Source organism: Falco punctatus, assembly GCF_963210335.1.
Source record: "Falco punctatus genome assembly, chromosome: 11".
Lineage (NCBI taxonomy): Eukaryota > Metazoa > Chordata > Aves > Falconiformes > Falconidae > Falco > Falco punctatus.
Window position 1 is genome coordinate 30181796 of NC_137591.1, and position 19615 is coordinate 30201410.

General features: G+C 52.0%; 1 protein-coding gene and 1 long non-coding RNA gene across 7 annotated transcripts in view; one reads left to right on the forward strand and one right to left on the reverse strand.

The window, feature by feature from the left end:
- The window catches only part of TNR (tenascin R), a 78062-nt gene that overhangs the window by 47764 nt on the left and 10683 nt on the right, over positions 1-19615 (forward strand). Inside the window, exons 3-15 of one of the 2 annotated variants that reach the window (XM_080407522.1) lie at positions 2317-2793; positions 3250-3513; positions 4320-4435; positions 6960-7110; positions 9769-10038; positions 11821-12006; positions 14839-14928; positions 15041-15304; positions 15957-16223; positions 16333-16452; positions 16982-17128; positions 18426-18545; positions 19078-19221. In XM_080407522.1, coding sequence (XP_080263648.1) covers positions 2317-2793; positions 3250-3513; positions 4320-4435; positions 6960-7110; positions 9769-10038; positions 11821-12006; positions 14839-14928; positions 15041-15304; positions 15957-16223; positions 16333-16452; positions 16982-17128; positions 18426-18545; positions 19078-19221 — 2616 coding nt within the window. The remainder of the gene's footprint in view (positions 1-2316; positions 2794-3249; positions 3514-4319; positions 4436-6959; positions 7111-9768; positions 10039-11820; positions 12007-14838; positions 14929-15040; positions 15305-15956; positions 16224-16332; positions 16453-16981; positions 17129-18425; positions 18546-19077; positions 19222-19615) is intronic. The other variant, XM_080407523.1, reaches the window with a different exon arrangement.
- Positions 1-19615, reverse strand: part of LOC308071711 — a 93734-nt gene that overhangs the window by 47656 nt on the left and 26463 nt on the right. For 4 of the 5 annotated variants that reach the window (XR_013931279.1, XR_013931280.1, XR_013931281.1 and 1 more), the window contains 7 exons: positions 12147-13715; positions 8958-9373; positions 8609-8821; positions 4305-4471; positions 3527-3618; positions 3232-3442; positions 1861-1984 (listed from right to left, as the gene is read on the reverse strand). This is a non-coding gene — a long non-coding RNA (uncharacterized lncRNA). Of the gene's footprint in view, positions 1-1499; positions 1646-1860; positions 1985-3231; positions 3443-3526; positions 3619-4304; positions 4472-8608; positions 8822-8957; positions 9374-12146; positions 13716-19615 lie in introns of all 5 variants that reach the window. The other variant, XR_013931283.1, reaches the window with a different exon arrangement.

Sequence of the window (19615 nt, forward strand, 5' to 3'; positions counted from 1 at the left end):
GAGATAAATACAAAACGGGTGATGCCACTCAGAGTGGCAACAGAGAGAAACCCATGTTCACCTGTGATGTGGCTGCGGCTTTAGGGGAAAAGTTCAGCTTAGGTCCTCTGAGGCAGGAAAACCTCTGGGAGGGATTTGGCCACTCAAGTCTCCATGCCCCACTTGCTTGCAGAAACCCTGTAATGGCCAGAGCTACAGCCCCATTACAGGCAAAATTAGAGCCGCCAAGGGGTGGGCAGGGTGACCTCCCAGCCCTGCAGTCTTTGCAAAGCTGTTAGAGACCTGCCACTGCTCCTGGGACAGGGAGGAGAGATGGAGCTGCTGCTCTCCTAAGCTGTCCCTGGGCTAAAGGCAGCACCGCAGGAGCTGGCAATAACCCCTTCATCTTCTCTGTAGGAGGAGTGAATCTGTATGAAAAGCTGAGTTTAAAAAAAATAAGAAGAGTAAGAAATCCAGGGAATAACTTCTGTTGCCATGAAAGATGCAAACAAAACCTATTACAAAGGCACAAAACCATCAATGGGATATTTCATCTGAATGGAAATATTTGTGGTTTGAGCCTCTCATTTCACCACGGCCATTCCTCAGAGCCAGGGAAGAAACATGCAGCTGAAATCAGGTGGGTTAGGAAAGGTTTGGGCTAGAGGCTGCATTTTGATAGCACAGGAGCCATCATAGTGATGGTTTTCCTTACATCTTGGGGAGGCTGGTAAAAGGGACTGTCCCAAAGGGCATCCATTCTTCACACGGCCCAGCCCTGCTTGGGGCTCCGACACACCAGGGCTCCTTGCAGGAAAAGGCCACCAGGCAAGGAAAGCCCCGCAGGGCATCTTTCCAGGGCCTGCTTTTCAGGCCAAGAACAACAACAGGGAGGAAGAAAAATCAAAATCAACATTTTCCCCCCAGTACCCAGTGCTTTTTTTTAAGTTTTGCAGCTACTAGTGTAATTTTTCCGGTGGTACCCCAACTAGGACACATTAAAATGAAACAGGTGCAACCCACACTCAGGTCAACAGAGTTGGATCAAGGGTGTGTGGGTTGAGGAGGAAGAAAATGGGAGGCTCGGTCTGACATCTCCCGTTCCAGCCGCAGGCTTAGCCCACAGCCCCCCCTTCCCCCCCCCCCATGTGACAGTCATCAGCTGCATTAATAATTAAGACAAAACAGAAAACACACATACGTGCCACCAGTGTGTGCAAAGCAAGGGTTAAAATAATCTAGGAAACTCCGTGGGAAAAAAACTGTTTTAAAGGAATTAATTTGAAACTCTGATGGGCCTATTTGGGTTACTTGCAGAAAGGCAGGCGGTCCCATTAAACATTCATCGCTCGCTGGAGTCTCCACTCCAGTCGCAGATGCACTGAACTAAAACTGGAGTAATTTCATTTATTTTTACTGGAGCTGCTTTTAATTCACTGCACCGCGAAGGAGATCGGGATCCCTACCCCACCACCCAAGGCGTTTCCCCAGGGAAAGCCGCCCTCTTCCAGCACACTTACAAGCATCCTCTCTCCTTTTGATAACTTTAGAGACTGAGATCTGAAGAAACCCTGATTGTCATTCCCACTATTTGCAGTTTAGATGGGAAGCGTCCTGCAAGGTAACCCAAATGGGTCTGTCTGGCACAGCATGTAACTGAACCCTGCTGAGGATAAAAGCGGGACATAAGAGGTGGTGGCCATGGTGGCCACATGCTTTCCCTGCTTTCCCACAACCCTAGCACACCCAAACCCCTGATATTTTGTGCAAAGCCAATGGCTCCATGCTAATCAGGCTTTCCAGGATAGGGATGAAGATGATGTCTTTGGGTATATACTGGCTTCTTGTAGGATAGAGGGTGAGCAGACAGGGATTGCTCACCTGTAAAAAGGAACAGTGGGTGGAGAGGAGACAACAGGAGTCACGGCTGGTGCAGAGAGCTTGGCCAAGGAAGGCTTTTTCCCAGTAAGAGGTCTAGGGAAGTTCCCATCGACTGGGAGCTGAGCTGAAAAGAAACCAAAGGGAGCACTTGCACCCCAACAAGGCTGATGGCACCCATAGCTATGGAGGCCAGCGCTCCCGAGGGGACAGACAAACTCCTAGAGACCCACCCAAACCCCACCATGAGCCCCTATCACCAAATCTGCCCCTGCCAGCCCTAAATCCACCAGCTCCCCAGAGCTGGACTTGCTGAATCAGACAGAGGGTCATCCCATGCTTGCCCCACACGTCTCCCCCCCTCCCCACCGCCCATGGACGGGCTGACCCAGGACCAACGCTGACCTTTTCCCACCTCCCACCTGGTGGGCTCTGACCCTCGGTCCTGCCTCCTTTCAGGGCAGCTGGATTACACCCCGCAGTGCAGCGGCCACGGGAACTTCAGCTTGGAGTCGTGCAGCTGCGTGTGCATGGAGGGCTGGGCGGGCAGCAACTGCTCCGAGCCCCGCTGCCCCCGGGGCTGCTCCAGCCGCGGCGTCTGTCTGGAGGGCCAGTGCATCTGCGACAACGACTATGGGGGCGAGGACTGCTCCCAGCTCCGCTGCCCTGCCGGCTGCGGCTCCCACGGGCTCTGCGTGGACGGCGAGTGCGTCTGCGAGGAGGGTTTCGCCGGGGAGGATTGCTCCCAGCTGCGGTGCCCCCACGACTGCTCAGGGAAGGGCCACTGCGCCAACGGCACGTGCATCTGCCGGGAGGGCTATGCCGGGGAGGACTGTGGGTGGCTGCACTGTCCCAACGCCTGCAGCGGCCGTGGGGTCTGCCAGGACGGTCTCTGCATCTGCGAGGAAGGCTATGAAGGGCAGGACTGCTCAGCAGGTAGTGGGGGCGTGCAGGGGGAAAGCCAGACCCTAACGTATGAGCAAGGGCTTCAGAGTTCCCAGAGCCCCCTAAGAGCACCATCAAGCCTGGGAGAAACTCCCATCCAGCAGAGCATGTCACACAGGACCTGCTCAGGCCCCGCAGTTTGACCACCTTCCTGTTGTCCCTGTCCCCAGAGACACTATGGACAAAGGTTTGCGAGGCAAGCAAAAAGCCAGCAAGTTCCATCCCAACATCAGTGGCAAACCCTGGGTGCCACAGCAGCTGCAGTCAGTTTCTCCCGAGCCTTTGCCTTGCTATAGCACTGAATACAACCACAGACAGCACATAACCCCCAGCCCAAAGCCCACGCCCGTGTCCCACCAGCAGACCCACACACCCTTCCCCATGGCTGGGTGGGAGGATAAGCCACACACACCCTGACGCTCTCCTTACCTCTGCCCTTCCCATCAGTGGCTCCTCCTGAAAACCTGCGAGTGACGGGGATCAGCGACAGCTCCATCGAGCTGACCTGGGACAGCCCCGGGGCAGCCACCGAGTATGTCATCTCGTACCAGCCGGCGGGGCCAGGGGGCACCCAGCTCCAGCAGCGGGTGCCCGGGGACTGGAGCAGCATCACCATCACAGAGCTGGAGCCAGGTGTTGCCTACAACATCAGCATCTATGCAGTCATCAGCGATGTCTTGAGCACCCCTGTTACCTCCAAGGTGATGACCAGTAAGTATCCTACCGCACTTGTCACTTGGTAACCAGATAACCAGAGGTGATGCTCAAGCTGTCTCGCATTTTCCACAAAAACCTTCTAGCAGTAGAAACTTGAGCCTTCAAAAAAAAAAATAATAATAAAAAATGGGGATATTTTTATCCCCATTTATATTTGTATGGGAATATAGGAAAGCAGGAAATACGTCCACCCTCTGCAGAAAGACTTAGTCTGGATGACAACCTGAATGATTAAAAATCAAAGAAACTTTCAGTGTTTGACAAAAGCCCCCAGAATACGGCCCAAAATATTACACTTTTCTCCTCATAGAAAATATCACAATACATTGCAGAAGTCAAAGGTCATCCTCCCACTCCTGAATGGGTTGCCCATGGTGAATCCCCATGACATGGGTGATAGTGCAGCAAGAGGGGCTGCCTCTGTGCATCGAGACATACGTAGTCCTGACCAGGACTGTGATGCACAGAGGAAAACAGGAATATCAAGGTGTAACGGCAACCTGCAGAAAGGTTCCTCGGAAAATAAAGATACAGAGGGCAGGGGAAAACACAGTAACTATACAGACACCCCCTTTGCAACCCCATCGCTCACCCTGTGTGCACAGTAATGCGGTGTCCGGCAGCCCAGGCATTTCCCTCCTCTCCCCCCAACCCACGCTGAGGAGGGACAAAGGGGCTCTGCTAACAGCTACCAAAAGGTTCCCCATTGTTGTTGCCCAGATAATGAAATACCCACAGGGAGCAGGGTGGGGATGGACAGCACCCCTCCTGCTCTTCTCACCCACCCTGCTCCCTTCCAGACCTCGCCACGCCGCAGGGGCTGATGTTCAAGACCATCACAGAGACGACAGCGGAGGTGCAGTGGGAGCCCTTCTCCTTCCCCTTTGATGGCTGGGAGATCAGCTTCATCCCCAAGGTACCGCCGCCACATGCATGGCATCACCTAGTCACCCTAAAAACACCGAGCGAACGGATCCTAAATCAGCTTCCAGTTACCCCCGCCTCACAAACCTGACCTCTGTTTGCAATTTGTGTGCTTCGCCTCGGACAGCCCCAAACACCTCAACCTCCAACTGCCAGCTTCAGGTTCCCCAGTAGTCTGGTGTCAACACATACACATTCTCTAAAAAAATCCCCAATAAAATCAAGGCAAATAAATAAATAAACCTTCTAGCCTTGCTGCCACTTGCCATCACACACACACCCCTTTTTTCCTTCCACATCCTTTCCCACGACCCTTCCTCCTCCTCCTCTCCCTCGCCCCTGCTCTCTGCACGCTAAGCTACCCAAAGCAGCCCGGCTCAAACCAAGCAGCTGCCGGCTCTCAGACAACAACCTTCAGCATCCCCGAGTCACACGCACAGCTAATTCCTGCCACGGAATTTTAATCACAGGTAGAAATTGTGCCAGAAAAGATGAAAGGATTAAAATGTTGCCCTAAATATCGCAAATTTTCTATGCATGGCAACAAAAATTGTACATCAAGTATTTCATCTATATTCATAATTTCTACACCATTTAGCCCTAAGTATAGCTTCAATTGTATATAGAGCCTCTTTACAAGAGCAGTCAAGCCCCAGCAGTAAAAGAAATGCTGATTAAGTGCTCAATTATGACGTTTTCACTTGTACAAAACCCTTGCTGGAGTCAAAGGCAGCTCTGGGCAGAGGAGAATTTTAAAACTTGGCCCCAAAGTTTTAAATGCTCTTAACTGTAAAGGGTCATTATGCAGCATGAAGCAAGGGCCCAAGTGCTTTAAATAACTCAGTCCCTCATTTCCAAAAAAGGCTGGAAGGATGCAATTTTGGTACATCTACACACAAATTCTGTCAGAAGTCAAAGTTCAGGTACTGTAGGTACAAACTCCAGGATAATTTTCATTCACCAGTGGGATAAAAGCCCAAATGATAAGGCAACATCCGGGAAGAGCATTTCGTAACAAAAAGTAGCTATCTTGCCAGCATTTCACTGATACTCAGGAATTAAGCTCAACAGCATCCCCCTGAAGCAGATAAATGGGGATAGATCCATTTTAGGGTGATGAATCACCGGGATAGAAGCAAACATCTCCCTGCAGGGTCAGAAACGATAGGTTTTTCTCAAGCCAGCCCAAAAATACAAACCATTGGCCCTCCTTTCCATTTTTAAGCTTTACACTTAAAACCACACAGCAACATTTCAAGATTTCAAGGAAGAGATAAGGTGCAAAAGGATGGCAGCTCCTGGGTGCAGGTTTTTGGAGCAGGGAAAGGATGCAGCTCTTTGGGCTTTGAGGTTCTTGCACCCGTCGGTCAAGCGCATGGTCCTGCACCGTGAACACTCACGCCCCTGCTTATTGACTGCTGAAATTGGATTCACTGAGTCTCCATCACAGCTTTTCTCCTAAAATAAGGCAGAGGGTGCTGTCTCCTTCATTGCCTGGAAGCATCACTGCCTCGGGCAGACTCTAAACCGTTGCCACACCCCAAATAAAACTGAAACCAAGTCCCAGAGACTAAAAACAAGAGAGTTATAACAGCAGCAGCACAAATAACCTCTACAAGCAAAATCAAAGCTCACTCTGTCTTCCCAAAAACTGGGCAAGAGGATGCTAATTTGGTCTTCAGCATCCCCGTGAGGCTGCTCACACCCTCCCACAGAGCAATCCTCCTCCTGTGGTCCCCACGATGCTTTTGCCCCCCAGAAGCCAGGTCAGGCAGGGATTGCCTGTCAGTTGCATGTGCTGGGGATGGGGTGCGAAAAAGGTGAAGCAAAGACAGATTTATAAAAGAAAATTAGGAAAGGTAAGGTGGCAATTTATGGCTAAAATGGAAGATTTCCTGTTTAATGAGAAAAGAGATTAATATGAATTGAGAGCTATGTGCAAAGATTTGTTTAGCGTGTTATTAGTGAAGACAGCGGCAAGAAAAGATCCTTTGTCCAAACACTGGCAGGAAAGGTGACATTTGCAGTTGCTTAAAGCCTTACAGTTTTTCAGAGCAAAACCACAAAGTATAATGAGTTTAATAAAGAGATGTAAAAAGCAGGGGATGGCAAAATAAAGACCTTACTGTTTCATACCCATATATGAACAACAGAAGGTTCCTGGCACCTGAATAGTAGGAAAAGGAGTCTAGCCCAGGCTTTGGTTTTATTGTCTTTTCTCTTCTGGAGAACAGCAGACACGCAGATGGCAAAATACAGAAGTTAGGGGTGGGGAGAGAAGGGATGGGGGAGGATTTCTCAGCCCAGCAATGTGAGTGCTCCATGCTGGTGGGTGACTTCACCCGGGGTTTCTGCACCTCCATAGTGGAATGTGCCAGGGTGACAACACGATTTGGGGATGCAGGGCTGGGCAGGGAAGGTTGCAACGTGGGGACCACCTTCTCACCATGCATCAATCCCCCCAAACCAGCTTTTTCGGTTGTGTTTTTTTAACGCTTATTTCTGCTCCCTGGCAGAATAATGAGGGCGGTGTGATCGCTCAGCTCCCCAGCACCGTCACCACCTTCAACCAGACAGGGCTGAAGCCGGGGGAAGAGTACACCGTCACTCTGGTGGCCCTGAAAGAACAAGCCAGGAGCCCTCCCACCTCTGACAGCGTCTCAACCCGTGAGTGAGCCTGACCCTGGGCAGCACGGCAGTGCCCAGGGCTTGGCCCCCAAAATAAGGTCCCATCAGCAAGAACAGCCCAGCACTGCATGGCAGGGCTGAAACTAGCACAACTCAACTGCCCAAGCTACAGGTGCATCGCAGAAACAGCTTCTTCATGCGGTATCTCGTCCCTCTCCCTCCCAAAGTGCTGCAAGCACAGAAACCGTGGCGAGGTTAATGGGGTTGGGAACGAAGGCTTGGGTCCACTGTTATTACATAGCTGGATAAATTCCTCTTCTCCACTAATCTCACAATTTGGAGGCTGAACGCCCCCAAGAAACATCTCTTTAAATGTATCGCCTGCACATATATAACAGATTAAAACTCCCACCTGCTTTTGTGCCACTAAACACCCTCTACTCCCAGCAATTCAGGCAAATCAGGCAGCAGGACATGGAGCCAGGAGCAACAGCACGTCCCTTCCTAACCAATTTCTTTGGCTGGTCACTGGTCCACCCCATAGGCTGAAGGAAATTCAACTGGATCTTCTCCTTGCCGAAGGAGATGTGGTGATGGGCAGAGCTCACGGGGGAGAAAAGGCTCTCCATGTCAGATCTGCTGCAGTCTGCCTTGGCAGCCAGGCAGATGTCTACCTCCATCCAAGTTGTTGTGAATGGAAACGGCATTTAAATAGCCGCCAGAGGGTTATAACGAGGTGATGCTCTCTTCGGGCTGCTAATTTGAGGCAACAGTGAGAGCGAAGGGAGCAACCCTCCACCAGCAGCAGCTTGCTGCAGGTCTGAGCTTCCTCGGCACAGTCCTCCTGCCTTGCCTCCATGCTCAGCTCAAAGTGGCTTAACAGAGACATCTCCTGGTCAAGCCCAAACCTTCCTTTCCCTAAGAAGACAGCAAAAAATAAAGGCTGGTACTTCAGACTCTGCAGTTTAACTTTGCAGGGGATCGCAGATGGAGTGGTGGGCTCCCAGCTCCCTGCTCCATGAAGGTGTCCCCATGCTGGTATGTCTGCCTTCCTCTGGGGCACACCCCATAGCTTTGCCTCCATCATCCTCGTCCCTGCCTCAGCACCTTGTGCTGGGATCGAGCAGCAAAAGCATGGATTTATGCTGCACAGCTAACTAGAACTTGATGCTCCCCAGCATCACCTGGATGACTGGACAACATGAAGTAGTTGGAGATTTCAGGGTTTGGATAAGCATGATGTGGTCCTGGCCAAGCTGGACAGCCAGCTTGTACTTAAACACTATGCTTCCCAGCTGTCCTCCCTCCTCCATTGCTGTTTTACCCCCAGACCTCACCCCATTGCTCCCATTTCTCCCACATGTCTTTTTCTAACCCTCCCTGGTCCTTCCCATCCCTGCCCACACACATCTCCCCCGAACTTCCCACCCTGGGGTGCAGCACTCAGAACATCCTTATTATATAGTGTCATTTTCTAATATGTACTTGCATGCAGTATAGCCTGAATTACAGAACCAGTGTGGGGTTTTTCACCCACCTTGTGATCATGTAAGTGATAAAACGGGCTGACCGGCGGGCTCCAGGCATCAGTGCTGCCATGGCACAGGAGCGATGGCCGGGCTTGGCCCATCCATCCACCTGCGCAGCAGTGAGGTCCTGCTGGACTCAAAGCATCCATCACCTGGGCTTAAGCCCATGATTTGCAGAGGTCAAGTGTTCCCAGATGAGGAGGAGGGAAGGGCCCAATTCTCTGCAAAAGAAAGCAGAAATGTCCAAAATGATCTCCTAGTAGATCCCCAGTATGAATTTAACTAAAACCCCTTTATCTGAGAGGCTTTGGTAGACACCCACCACAGCCCCGCACCCAGCTAGTTATGAAGACTCACCAGAGCAGTTGCATTTTCTCTTCTCTCCCCACAGCTAAGACATAACAGCTTTACAAGCCAATCCCTCAGCTTAACGACAAACCAGGAGCTGGCACCGAAACAGGAACATTTCTAGAGATGTGCCTCAGTTCTTGATGCTTGGATCAGTCCTTGGCCCCACGTTATTTAACACATTGTCAACGCCTTTCAAAAGACATAATATCATTGCTGATAACTTTTGCCAGCGATGGAAAGGCTCAGACAAGAGTAAATTGAGAGGAAGGAGATCATCGATAAAAGCAGTCTGAATGGCTCAAAGAGCTGGGCACAAAGGAAAACTGTGTTCTTCAACACATTGCAAAGTACAAGCAGTTATCTAGGAGCAAAGGAAGTGGACCACAGTCAGACGTAGGAGGTTTTATCCTGGGAGATGTCACCTGAAAAAGCCAGGGAGGAATTGTTACAACCAGCTCGAGGGAAGGGCACGGGTTGCATTACAGCTGTAAAGGGCATCAGTGAAAGAGCTGCTGGCCTTGCTCTGATGCCCACAGCTCGGGAGAGACATCAGTGAAAGTGGAGAGGGTTCAGGAAAGAGCCAGGAAATTGGGACAAGGGACTGGCAACCCATCAAGACCAAACCCTCTGAATACCTTGGGGCAGGGTGTCAGGTCTCCTGCCCATGCCACCTCCCTGCCTTATCCCCAAATGCTAATTCAGGCCACTCCAAAGGTCAGGTCGAAGCATGCCTGAAGCTTGGTGTCCCCAAAGATGCCACCTTGCCCCATCTAACCCTCCCAAAATAACAGGTGCCTGTTTCCCCCCTCCTCCACAGTCATCGATGGCCCAACGCAGATCCTGGTGCGAGATGTCTCCGACACGGTGGCCTTCGTGGAGTGGACACCGCCACGTGCCAAGGTGGACGCCATCCTGCTGAAGTACGGGCTGGCGGACGGGGAGGGCGGGAGGACCACCTTCCGCCTGCAGCCCCCCCTCAGCCAGTACTCCCTGCAGGCCCTGCGTCCCGGCGCCCGCTACCGCCTCGCCGTCAGCGCCCTCCGGGGTGCCAACGAGAGCCGGCCAGCCCTCGCCCAGTTCACCACAGGTAGCTAGCTGGCTTTGCTGGGAGAACCGGCGTGAATTTGTAAGCCTCCAGCAAGCACGGGCAGATGGCTTGCTGCAGTCTGCAGGTGGGCTGTTGCATATCTGGAGCTGAATCGAGGGGTTTTTTGGCATCTGGGATTTAGTGGTACCTGGTTTTCCTCTGGCATGAGTGAGTTCGGGTTTAATCCAATGTACTGGGAGGAAGCAGCGCAATGAAAACTATGGTTAAGGTGCAGGTTCGAATGGAGATGCCCAAACGCAGGTGCCTCGCATCCCATTGCGGTGCCAGTACAGAGCAAGGCAGCGCAAATTATTCAGCTCACCCTAAAACACGCAACCTATACCACCCCTTGACCCCCCTCCACTAGTGCCTACATTTCTGTTTAGTCCCTAAAACCTCCAGAGCAACAGGTCTTCTTCATGCCCTGTGCCCCCCAGGGATGCTGGCATGGTCCCCAGGGCAGCCCAGGTGATCCCGGATGCCAGCACCCGGCAGATGACTCAAACCCCCACATTTCCATGACAATGCCTGAGCAAACCCCACCTTGGCCGCATCCTGCTGCAGCATCAAGGCTGAACCTGCTGCTGCCTGGGACACATGGCCCCACCAGCTTCAGTGCCCATTCAGACCCACAGCTTAGCTTGAGCCTACTGCTAAAACTTTAAAACCCAGCAGTTTGCACCCTTAATAGCAGCTGTGGATCAAAGTGCAATTCTTAAAAGCACCAAAGCAGCAAGCACAGGTCTGAATTCAAGGCGATGCTTGCTCCCATTCAGTGTTGAAAGCCAAGGCAGATGCCTTGCCCAAGGAATCAGCAGTTACGCAGCTGAAAGCAGCCCGGTCAGAAACATGGTTATCTTATTTTATATCTTCTCTGAATACCCTAACTGGTCGGTAAAACTTTAATTAATGTTAAGCCTGCACATAGCTAACAGGTTTAATTTACCGTGCCATAAAGGAGAAAGTAGAGCGTGTATTTCAGTGCTGGTTTATGGTATATAAATTATTTGTCATGTATATTACTGGTGGATACTAGGCTCCTACTATAATAACTGCGGTGTGTGAATTGTGTGTGTATGTATCTTTATAGATAAATATTTTGGACGAGATGTTCACCCTGACTGATTTGCTGCGTTGGCCTTCCTTGCTTTATTTCTAAAAGGCAACATAAAAAATCCCCCCCTAAACTGAGATCTATCAAGGAGCAGTAATTACCCCTGTCCGCTGGCACCCAGCCCCTGCCCGGCACTAACCCATCGCTCACCAGCAAGGTTTATCGTGCAAATCAGAGCATATTTGGTGCACAGCCTCAGCAGCACTAATAAACAAACCCTTTGGGCAACATCTGAGTGTGAATGAGCTGGTAAAGATGCTTGAGGTTCTACTAAGGGCTGTTACTAAGGCGTAACTGCTACAGAGCCCTTTTTCTCTTATGCACGCTACCTCGGTTTCTCTTACTCTAACATAGGGGGGAAACACTTTTCTTTTTCAAATAACACACCATTAGATCTTGAATTGAACTTACTGAGGGATGCTGCAAACACCCCAGCACTCGCATCGGTCTCACGGGTGGCATCTCTCGGTCTGTGCTAAGCAGGAGGTGAGAGCAGATGCCCCAGCCCTGTCTGCAGGGACATGCCCTGGGGAGGAGGGACCGCACGTGGGACCTCATGGACATCACACTTGGGTACCCCTCCACTGCCGTTTAGCCGTGGAAAGGCTATGGGGTGCATTCCCGGTGCCCGGCGATGAGATGGTGCCTCTCTCCCTTGTGTTGCACAGAGATTGATGCCCCCAAGAACCTGCGGGTGGGCTCGCGGACGCCCACCAGCCTTGAGCTCGCCTGGGACAACAGTGAGGCCGAGGCGCACAGCTACAGGGTGGTCTACAGCACCCTGGCAGGGGAGCACTACCATGAAGTCCTGGTGCCGCGTGACACCGGTCCCACCACCCGGGCCACCCTCGCAGGTATGCGTGCATCCATGCGCCCTTCCTCCCCCTCCTCCTCCTCTCAAGCAGGTAGGGCAATGGAGAGCCCCGTCAGCACCAATGCTCGGTTGCCCTTATGCTGCCACATATTTGAGGCTATTTTGGAGTTTACTAGTTACCAGAGAAAATAGGTTCCTTGGGTTGAAGTTCATTTCCCGCTCTGTGGGTCTGCATTTGGACACCGCTTATCCATGAGCTGAACAACGCACCTCCCAGTGATGCACCTCCAGTCTGTCCAGGTGCCAAAGAGAGCTGGCAAGGAGCAAAGTGAGAAATGGGGAGAGGAAGCATTTTTAGACTGATCTAAAGGAAGGTACTATTTCACCATTCTTTCTTTTCCTTGCTGAGAAAGAGCCATGGGCACCAATGCCCCGTAAGAGCAATGGGGAGCCAGGCTGCCCGAGTTCATTGCCTTTCTCCTAATCAAGCACAAAACAGATCCAAATCCAGGGATGCTATTTTTGAGCAGGTCCTTCAAGTGGTACATTATTCAGGCCAGCACAGGGTGTGCCACTGGGGGCGGCAAACACCACCCACCTCCTGCTGCCAGGGAAGTCCCAAACACCTTCTGCAGCAACATGGTGAAGCACCGTGTGAGGTCTGGTTTCCATTTTTTTTCAACTGCAACTGCTTGCCTGCTGGATTTGCAGCTCCGGTGGCATTTTTGGGGACAAATACAAGACTTACGCATGTACAAAAAAGATCACTCATTCATCCTGAAGCTCTTCAGTATGGCAGGACACCAGGTTCTTCCACATCAACTGTCTTTGCCCTCCTGGGATCGCCCCAGTCCAAAGGGGGCTCAGGCATCTCTGCCGTAAGGAACTATAGGAGTAAGTTCAGTGGGAAAGTCAAATGCGAAGTTACAAGCACAGTGGCACCAAGTCACGAGAAAGGCTGGTGGGCAGGAAAGCAATTAAAGCAGGTAGCTTGAAAAACGTGGTATGTGGGGAAAAAGAAAAATGTTAGGGATAGTTTCTGCTGCATTCATGATGAGGACATGCATGGAGAACCAGGATGGGATCAAAGAACCAGTGCTGGTCGCCTGCTAGGTTTCCTCTAGGACGTTTACTACCTTGGTAAGGGAGAAAGAGCATTAAAAATGGGCCAGATCCCCCCTCCTGCAGAGGTGCAATACCACCCCAGCGACCCAGACTGCGGTGACACCCATGGCAGAGGCTGAGCTTGCCTCGGAGGACATGGCAGCCCAAAGGCTCTTGTTTTCCTGAATAATAACATAAAAAGCTGCCAAGTCTCTGCCAGACTCAGGCAGGGCTACAGGAAAGCCTCTCGGGAGCAAGCTCCAGAAATGCAGAAGCTTAAGTCAACAGCAGTGAGCGATTTTTATATAGTGCTTCCATCATCACCTAAGTGCATTTCTTCTGGTTCCCAGGGTACTATGTAATAAACAAAGAAATTAAAAAAAAAAAAAAAAAAACCAACAAAAAACAAAAAACCAAACTAATCACAGCAGAAAATAACCACAAAAACATTCTACTGGCAAAAAAATAATCCAGGATAGCACATGAGCCTCTCCCATAGCTCCATTACGTACATGGTAGTCGTGTCCTCCAAAGTCTTGTTGCATGTGGTGCAAAGCCTGTTGGGGTGGGTTTCCAGCCAGACAGGACCCGGTGGGATCCATGGCGTGAAAGCAACCAACAATTCCTTCATCCGCCTTCATCTGCCTGCAGGAAAACCAATGAGGAACGGTGCTGAGCAGAGCTTATCAAAGATTTAAGCTTAAAAATACAGCAAGCCTTGCCCTGCCCCATATGTCTCTCTTCAAAATCAGCATTTGCACAGAAACAGCCACAAGTTCGCTCCATCCAGAAGAGCTGGGAGAGAAAAGGCATCATTTTATACGTTCCTGCTCATTTCTTCCTTCTCCTCACCCTTCCTCCCAGGCTCTTCTCCTTTCCAGGCTACTCCTGACACTTACCAGGCAGGGGCAAAGGGGGTCCGTTTCCACCCCCTGGCACCAAGACTGCACCATAGCAAGAGGAAAGGAGCAGGGAATGTGGGTTTCCCTCCCTCCTGGCCTCTCAGGGAAGGTTTTGGTGGCTTCAGGGGATGCTGCCCCTGGGCAAGGCAGGGTGAGACTGGGCTGGAGGGTTTATGGCTTTCTCTAACCCTGTGGGAAAGATCATGAAGCACAGGGAGGCATGGAACAGAGCTGCCAGCAGCCAAGCAGAAGTGAGAGGCAGAGGCAGGAGATGTCCCACAGAGATAAAACATCGATCAGCAAGAGGTGCAGGGGAAAGGAGCTGGATGAGCTTGATTCCCATATCCCTTGAGAGAGGCACCGCAGGATGCATCCATCCCAAGGAGCAGCACTTGATTCAGCTCCCAGAAAGACTGCGCCTTTCCTAATTAATGTGCATTTCATTTACTCTGCATAATTTATTTCTCTTCGAGACACCAGCCCTGTGACAATATTTGATGTTGAATCAGTTTGGAAACAAATGTAAGATACTTTATCGTTCCCATCTCAGCTCACATACACACAATTTCTGTCTCGGTGCCAGCAATTACAGCAGACCTCAGCAACAACTTTTAGAAATTGCTTATTACTGACCCTGAATAATCCAAATTCCCTGTCCAAAGGCATCCATGTGGCTTTTTAAAAAGGCTCAGCTCTTCTGCAATGTGCAGAGGAACCGCTGACCTGTGGGAGGGCTGCTCACCCCAGGGATGTTCAGGAGGGTCCCCCCCTGTCCCCAGCTGTGGGAGGTGGGGGGGTCCCTCCCCAGGGCCACCCAGCCAGGTGCTGCTCTCACACCCCTTTGTGTCCTTTGCACCCCCCGGCAGATCTGGTGCCAGGGACAGAGTATGGCATTGGGATTTCAGCGGTGATGGACAGCCAGCAGAGCGTGCCGGCAACCATGAACGCCAGGACCGGTGAGTTTGGCCCCATTGCATGCTTCAAGCACAGCTGGCTCCTATGGCTCAGATGTCCCCATAGGACAGTCCGTGCGTGGGAACAAAGGTGTGCACCAACCCTCTCCCATAGAGCTTGACAGCCCCCGGGACCTCCTGGTGACGGCCTCCACAGAGACATCCATTTCACTGGCCTGGACCAAAGCCATGGGTCCTATCGACCACTACCGTGTCACCTTCACCCCTGCCTCAGGGATGGCATCCGAAGTGACAGTGCCCCGGGATGAGTCACAGCTCACCCTCTCGGAGCTGGAGCCCGGGACAGAGTACACCATATCCATCATCGCTGAAAGGGGACGCCAGCAGAGCCTGGAGGCCACCGTGGATGCCTTCACAGGTAGAGAAAGATAAACTGGGGCCAAGGGCACAGACCACCACCCCACACTGGCATCTACGCCAGCCCGCTGTATCCCCAGCACCTAAATTCTTGAGGTGGTGATGGGGATGAGAGCTGGAGGCAATGCATCCATACGGGAACAGGTCTGTTGACCTCAAAAGGAGGATGGCCCTACCAGTGTAGGTGCCTTGTCCCCTTTGCCTGCAGCTCTGAGCGCACTTGCTTGGCTAGAGGCTCCCATAAGGACAAGGCAGGGTTGGGGGAACGGAAAGCCCATGCCTTCCCCTGTGGTCAGGGTGGCCTGTGTGTCCCTAAGAAAGAGAAATGAAGCCTTGAGGGACCTTACAAGGACCTCTGGGTAGAAAGCCTGCAGCTGAGAAGTTCAGACAACACATACCATCTGTAGTGGGACAGCCTTACCACCTACCATATGGGTCTGGGATGGAGGGTGTGTGCAGGCAGAGCTGAGAAAAGCACTGTTTTTCCCCTCCCAGTTCTGCCTCTTGATCCCAGCACAGTTTCAGATCAATAGAGAGCCCAGAGCTCCAGCTTTGCCACCTCTCTTGGGTATTTCCCACACAAACACTGAGAACATCGTGGAGGCCAGGATCTGCAGATGGTTGGGGCTGCATCTCCCCTCTCCATCTTGCAGGTGTCCGGCCCATCACACAGCTCCACTTCTCCCAGCTGACATCATCCAGTGTGAATGTCACATGGAGCGACCCATCCCCACCAGCAGACCGCCTCATCCTCACCTACAGCCCCCGGGATGAGGAGGAGGCGCAGCAGGTCACACTTGAAGGCACCCGTAGGCACGCCAGCCTGGTGGGCTTGCAGCCATCCACCGAATACCTGGTGTCACTGGTGGCTGTGCACGGCGCTATCAGCTCTGAGCCTGTCATGGGCTCCATCACAACAGGTACCATGGAAAGCCCCCCGCCGGGCACAGGACCCTACCAGGAGGGCGGGCCGGGGGACAGGGAGCAGACCTGCCTCCCACAGCTTTGGTTTCTGCTCCATCTCACCAGGGATTGATGCGCCGAAGGACCTCAGGGTGGGCAATGTCACTCAGGAGTCCATGATGGTCTACTGGAGCCCTCCCATTGCTGCCTTTGACCACTATAGAATATCCTACCGTGCCGCCGAAGGTAATGGGTCAGACCGCTCTTGCTCATACCCTGAGCTCACAGCTGCCAACCCTCCCTCCACCCACTGGCAGGAGCAAGCCACCAGGTCATCTTCACCCCAGGCAGCATCCTGGTGCCCTGGGCAAAGCCACCAATAGCTGGGATGGACCAAGAGGCTGCAGGGACGGGGTGTCTGGGACAAGGATGGGAAGGGACCACCGCAGCCAAGGGCCAGCCCAGCACAGAGGGGCACAGGGAGTGATTCACTGCAGTGAGCTCTCCCTGGGGATGGTTAATTCGGGGCCCAATCCTGAAATCCCACCTCCCTCACCTGCTTCCCAGGTTCATCTCCCTTGGTCCCAGTTTTGCCTTTGATGCTGAAAAGGTTGAGCCAGCAGCGATGGGCACACAGGTGTGCACCTGCAGGCACAAAACCCAGTTACCCCCAGTATCAGCCCTGGACTGGTGGCATTGCCCTCCCCTCCCAGGCACCTCCTATAGCCCAGGGATGGGGCCAGCTGTGATGCCAAAGCTCTTGGCTCCATCCCAGCAGGCAGGACAGACAGCACCGCCATCGGCAGCGACGCCACCGAGTACGCCCTCCGCCACCTGCAGCCCGCCACCAAGTACGAGATTGGGGTGAAGAGCGTGCGGGGCCGGGAGGAGAGCGAGGTGGCCTCCATCACCGTGTACACAGGTGGGAAGGAGCTCCTGGTGGGCAGGTAGCGCTCAAACTGTGCCAGGGCCAGCCCTGGCAGCCCCTGCTTGCACTAGTAATCAGGCAGCTGAGAGCAAGCTAGACCTGATGCAAGCTCAAGATGATGAGCAAGGCTCACAAGGGCCCAGTGTGTACTTTTGAAGTATATCTAAGCAAAACCTTTCCCGAATATGCGTAGGTAGTCATGGGAGGGAGTGATAAATCTGTGTACTGGGCACGGGGAAGCCAGAGATACGATGGTGGGCAACCATGACAACCTTTCCTAAAGGAAGTACAGACTTCCAGAAATAATCCCCGGGGAAGCCCGGACACAGACAGCATCTGCTGCAAGAATAAAACCCTCTGCTAACTTCAAACTCCTCAAAACCTAAAAACCTCCTTAACATCCCAGGCTGTGCGTCAGGAAAGCAGTGGAAGAGCAGCCCAGGTAGCAGAGCTATGACATCTCTGCTCTCCAGCTAGGGCAGCAGTAACTCCTCTGCAGGCACATGTGCCTGTGTTACCGAAATCTCAGAATGAAGACTTTATCAGCACCAATGTGATACAGATAAGCAGACACTTCTTTATTGACGGCCGGGTACGTGAGTGAGTCCTCTCACGATCAACGCACACCAAGTTTCAAAATCATACACCATATATAGAACTTATTCATGCATATTCATTAAGTATTCACGCATAATCATAGTATTTCCCGAAAATCATTAACATACCCTCCTCCCAAATCCGATTCTGCACAGTAAAGGTTAGAAAGGTCCAGAAATGGGTCTGGGGTACGATTTGGGTAGGTGGTACATGAGTCGGTGGTCGCAATCTCCCCCTGCCGGAATTACCTTTTACTAAAGCTCATGGTTTCTTGGCAGGTAACTACAAGCTGTTCCAGTCAACTCTCCCCTGTTCCCATTAATTCTACATTCTGACATTTCAATACACTTTCTACATACAGAAGACTAGTCAAATACAAAGAAATCTGTAAAATCCCAAATTTGTTACCTAAGTTTTAAACAATGATTCTAGCCCATTCTTCTGGCCTTGGTACAGGGCTGTACAGAGGATTTCATAGCAGCTTTTGCTGTGCAACTACAAGTTTCATTAAAATCTATTTCTTATTCCAAATGATTTTATAAAATCAAATAAAGTCAATTAATTCTAACTTATTAGCAGATCTGTAACACCTGGGTAGCAAGTCAGGTCCACGAGCGATGGGCCACAAGAAGCCTTTCCAGTCCCCATTCCCATCTTTTAAACACTTCTGACTCTGAATCTGTCTTCTGTGCAGCCATGGATGTCCCCTTGGGGGTCACAGCCACCAACATCACCCCTACCGAGGCGCTGCTGCAGTGGAACCCACCGCTGTCAGAGGTGGAGAGCTATGTCCTCGTCCTCACCTGCCGCACAGGTATGCTGGGGCTCCATTTCACCTCACCTCCACCTCTCCCCCACCCCAAAGCCCAGGGCTCAGTAGGTGTCCTCCACGGAAGGAGCCCTTGCTTCAGGAGGGCAGCAGCTGGTGGGTGGCATGGCTGTACCCCATCCTCAGACACCAGCTCCTCCCATGCAGGTCCCATGGCATGCACCTTGCACTGCCCCCACCAAGCCTCAGAGCACAGCAGTCCACACAGGAAAGGACTGGGATCCTCCCAATTTGCTAACTGGCCCACCAGCAGCAGCCCTTGGGCAAGCAAGTACCCATCGCAAAGAAACTCGGTGTGGCAACATCAATGAAACCCACCACTGAAGGCAAAGAAAGTATCAGGCAAATATAGGGACCGTGGGAAAAATAAGACCATCCTTCAGGCCAACCACCACCACTACAGCTCACCTGCTGCACTGGAGCTCACGGTGTTTCAGCCATGGTGTGTCATACCCATAGACACATTTTGGAGAACCACCTTGAACATCTACCTTAACTCATCTCTTTTGGCTTACAGTTGCAGGAGAAACAATTCTGGTGGATGGAGTCAACCAGGAGTACCAGCTGACCAATCTCCTGCCCAGTACCACCTACACAGTCTCTATGTACGCCACCAACGGGCCTCTCACCAGCCAGACCATCAGCACCAACTTCACAACTCGTACGTACAGTCACCTCCCCCACCGCCTGTTATGTGCCCTTACCCACACATCCACCCCAGGAAAGGCGGCCAGCAAGGCTCAGCCAAAGCTTTTGTCACATACACATGGGTGTAGAAGTAGCCATGTGCCAAAAGGCCACCCAGATACCAGTGCTGGGCACAACACAAGAACAGAATTTTAATCACAACAAGCATCAACCATCATTTTCACTCTTGCAACCTCCATCTACCTCTTTCTTTGATTTGCCCTGGATGTGGTTCCCCGAGAAGACCCTTGACCAGGTCTTTTTCTTGCCCAAGGCTATAATCCAGGAAAGTCCCACAACCCATTTTGCTTACAGGAAGCTCGGCAGGCCCCATAACACATGAATTTCGGAGCTGTTACCCTTCAGAG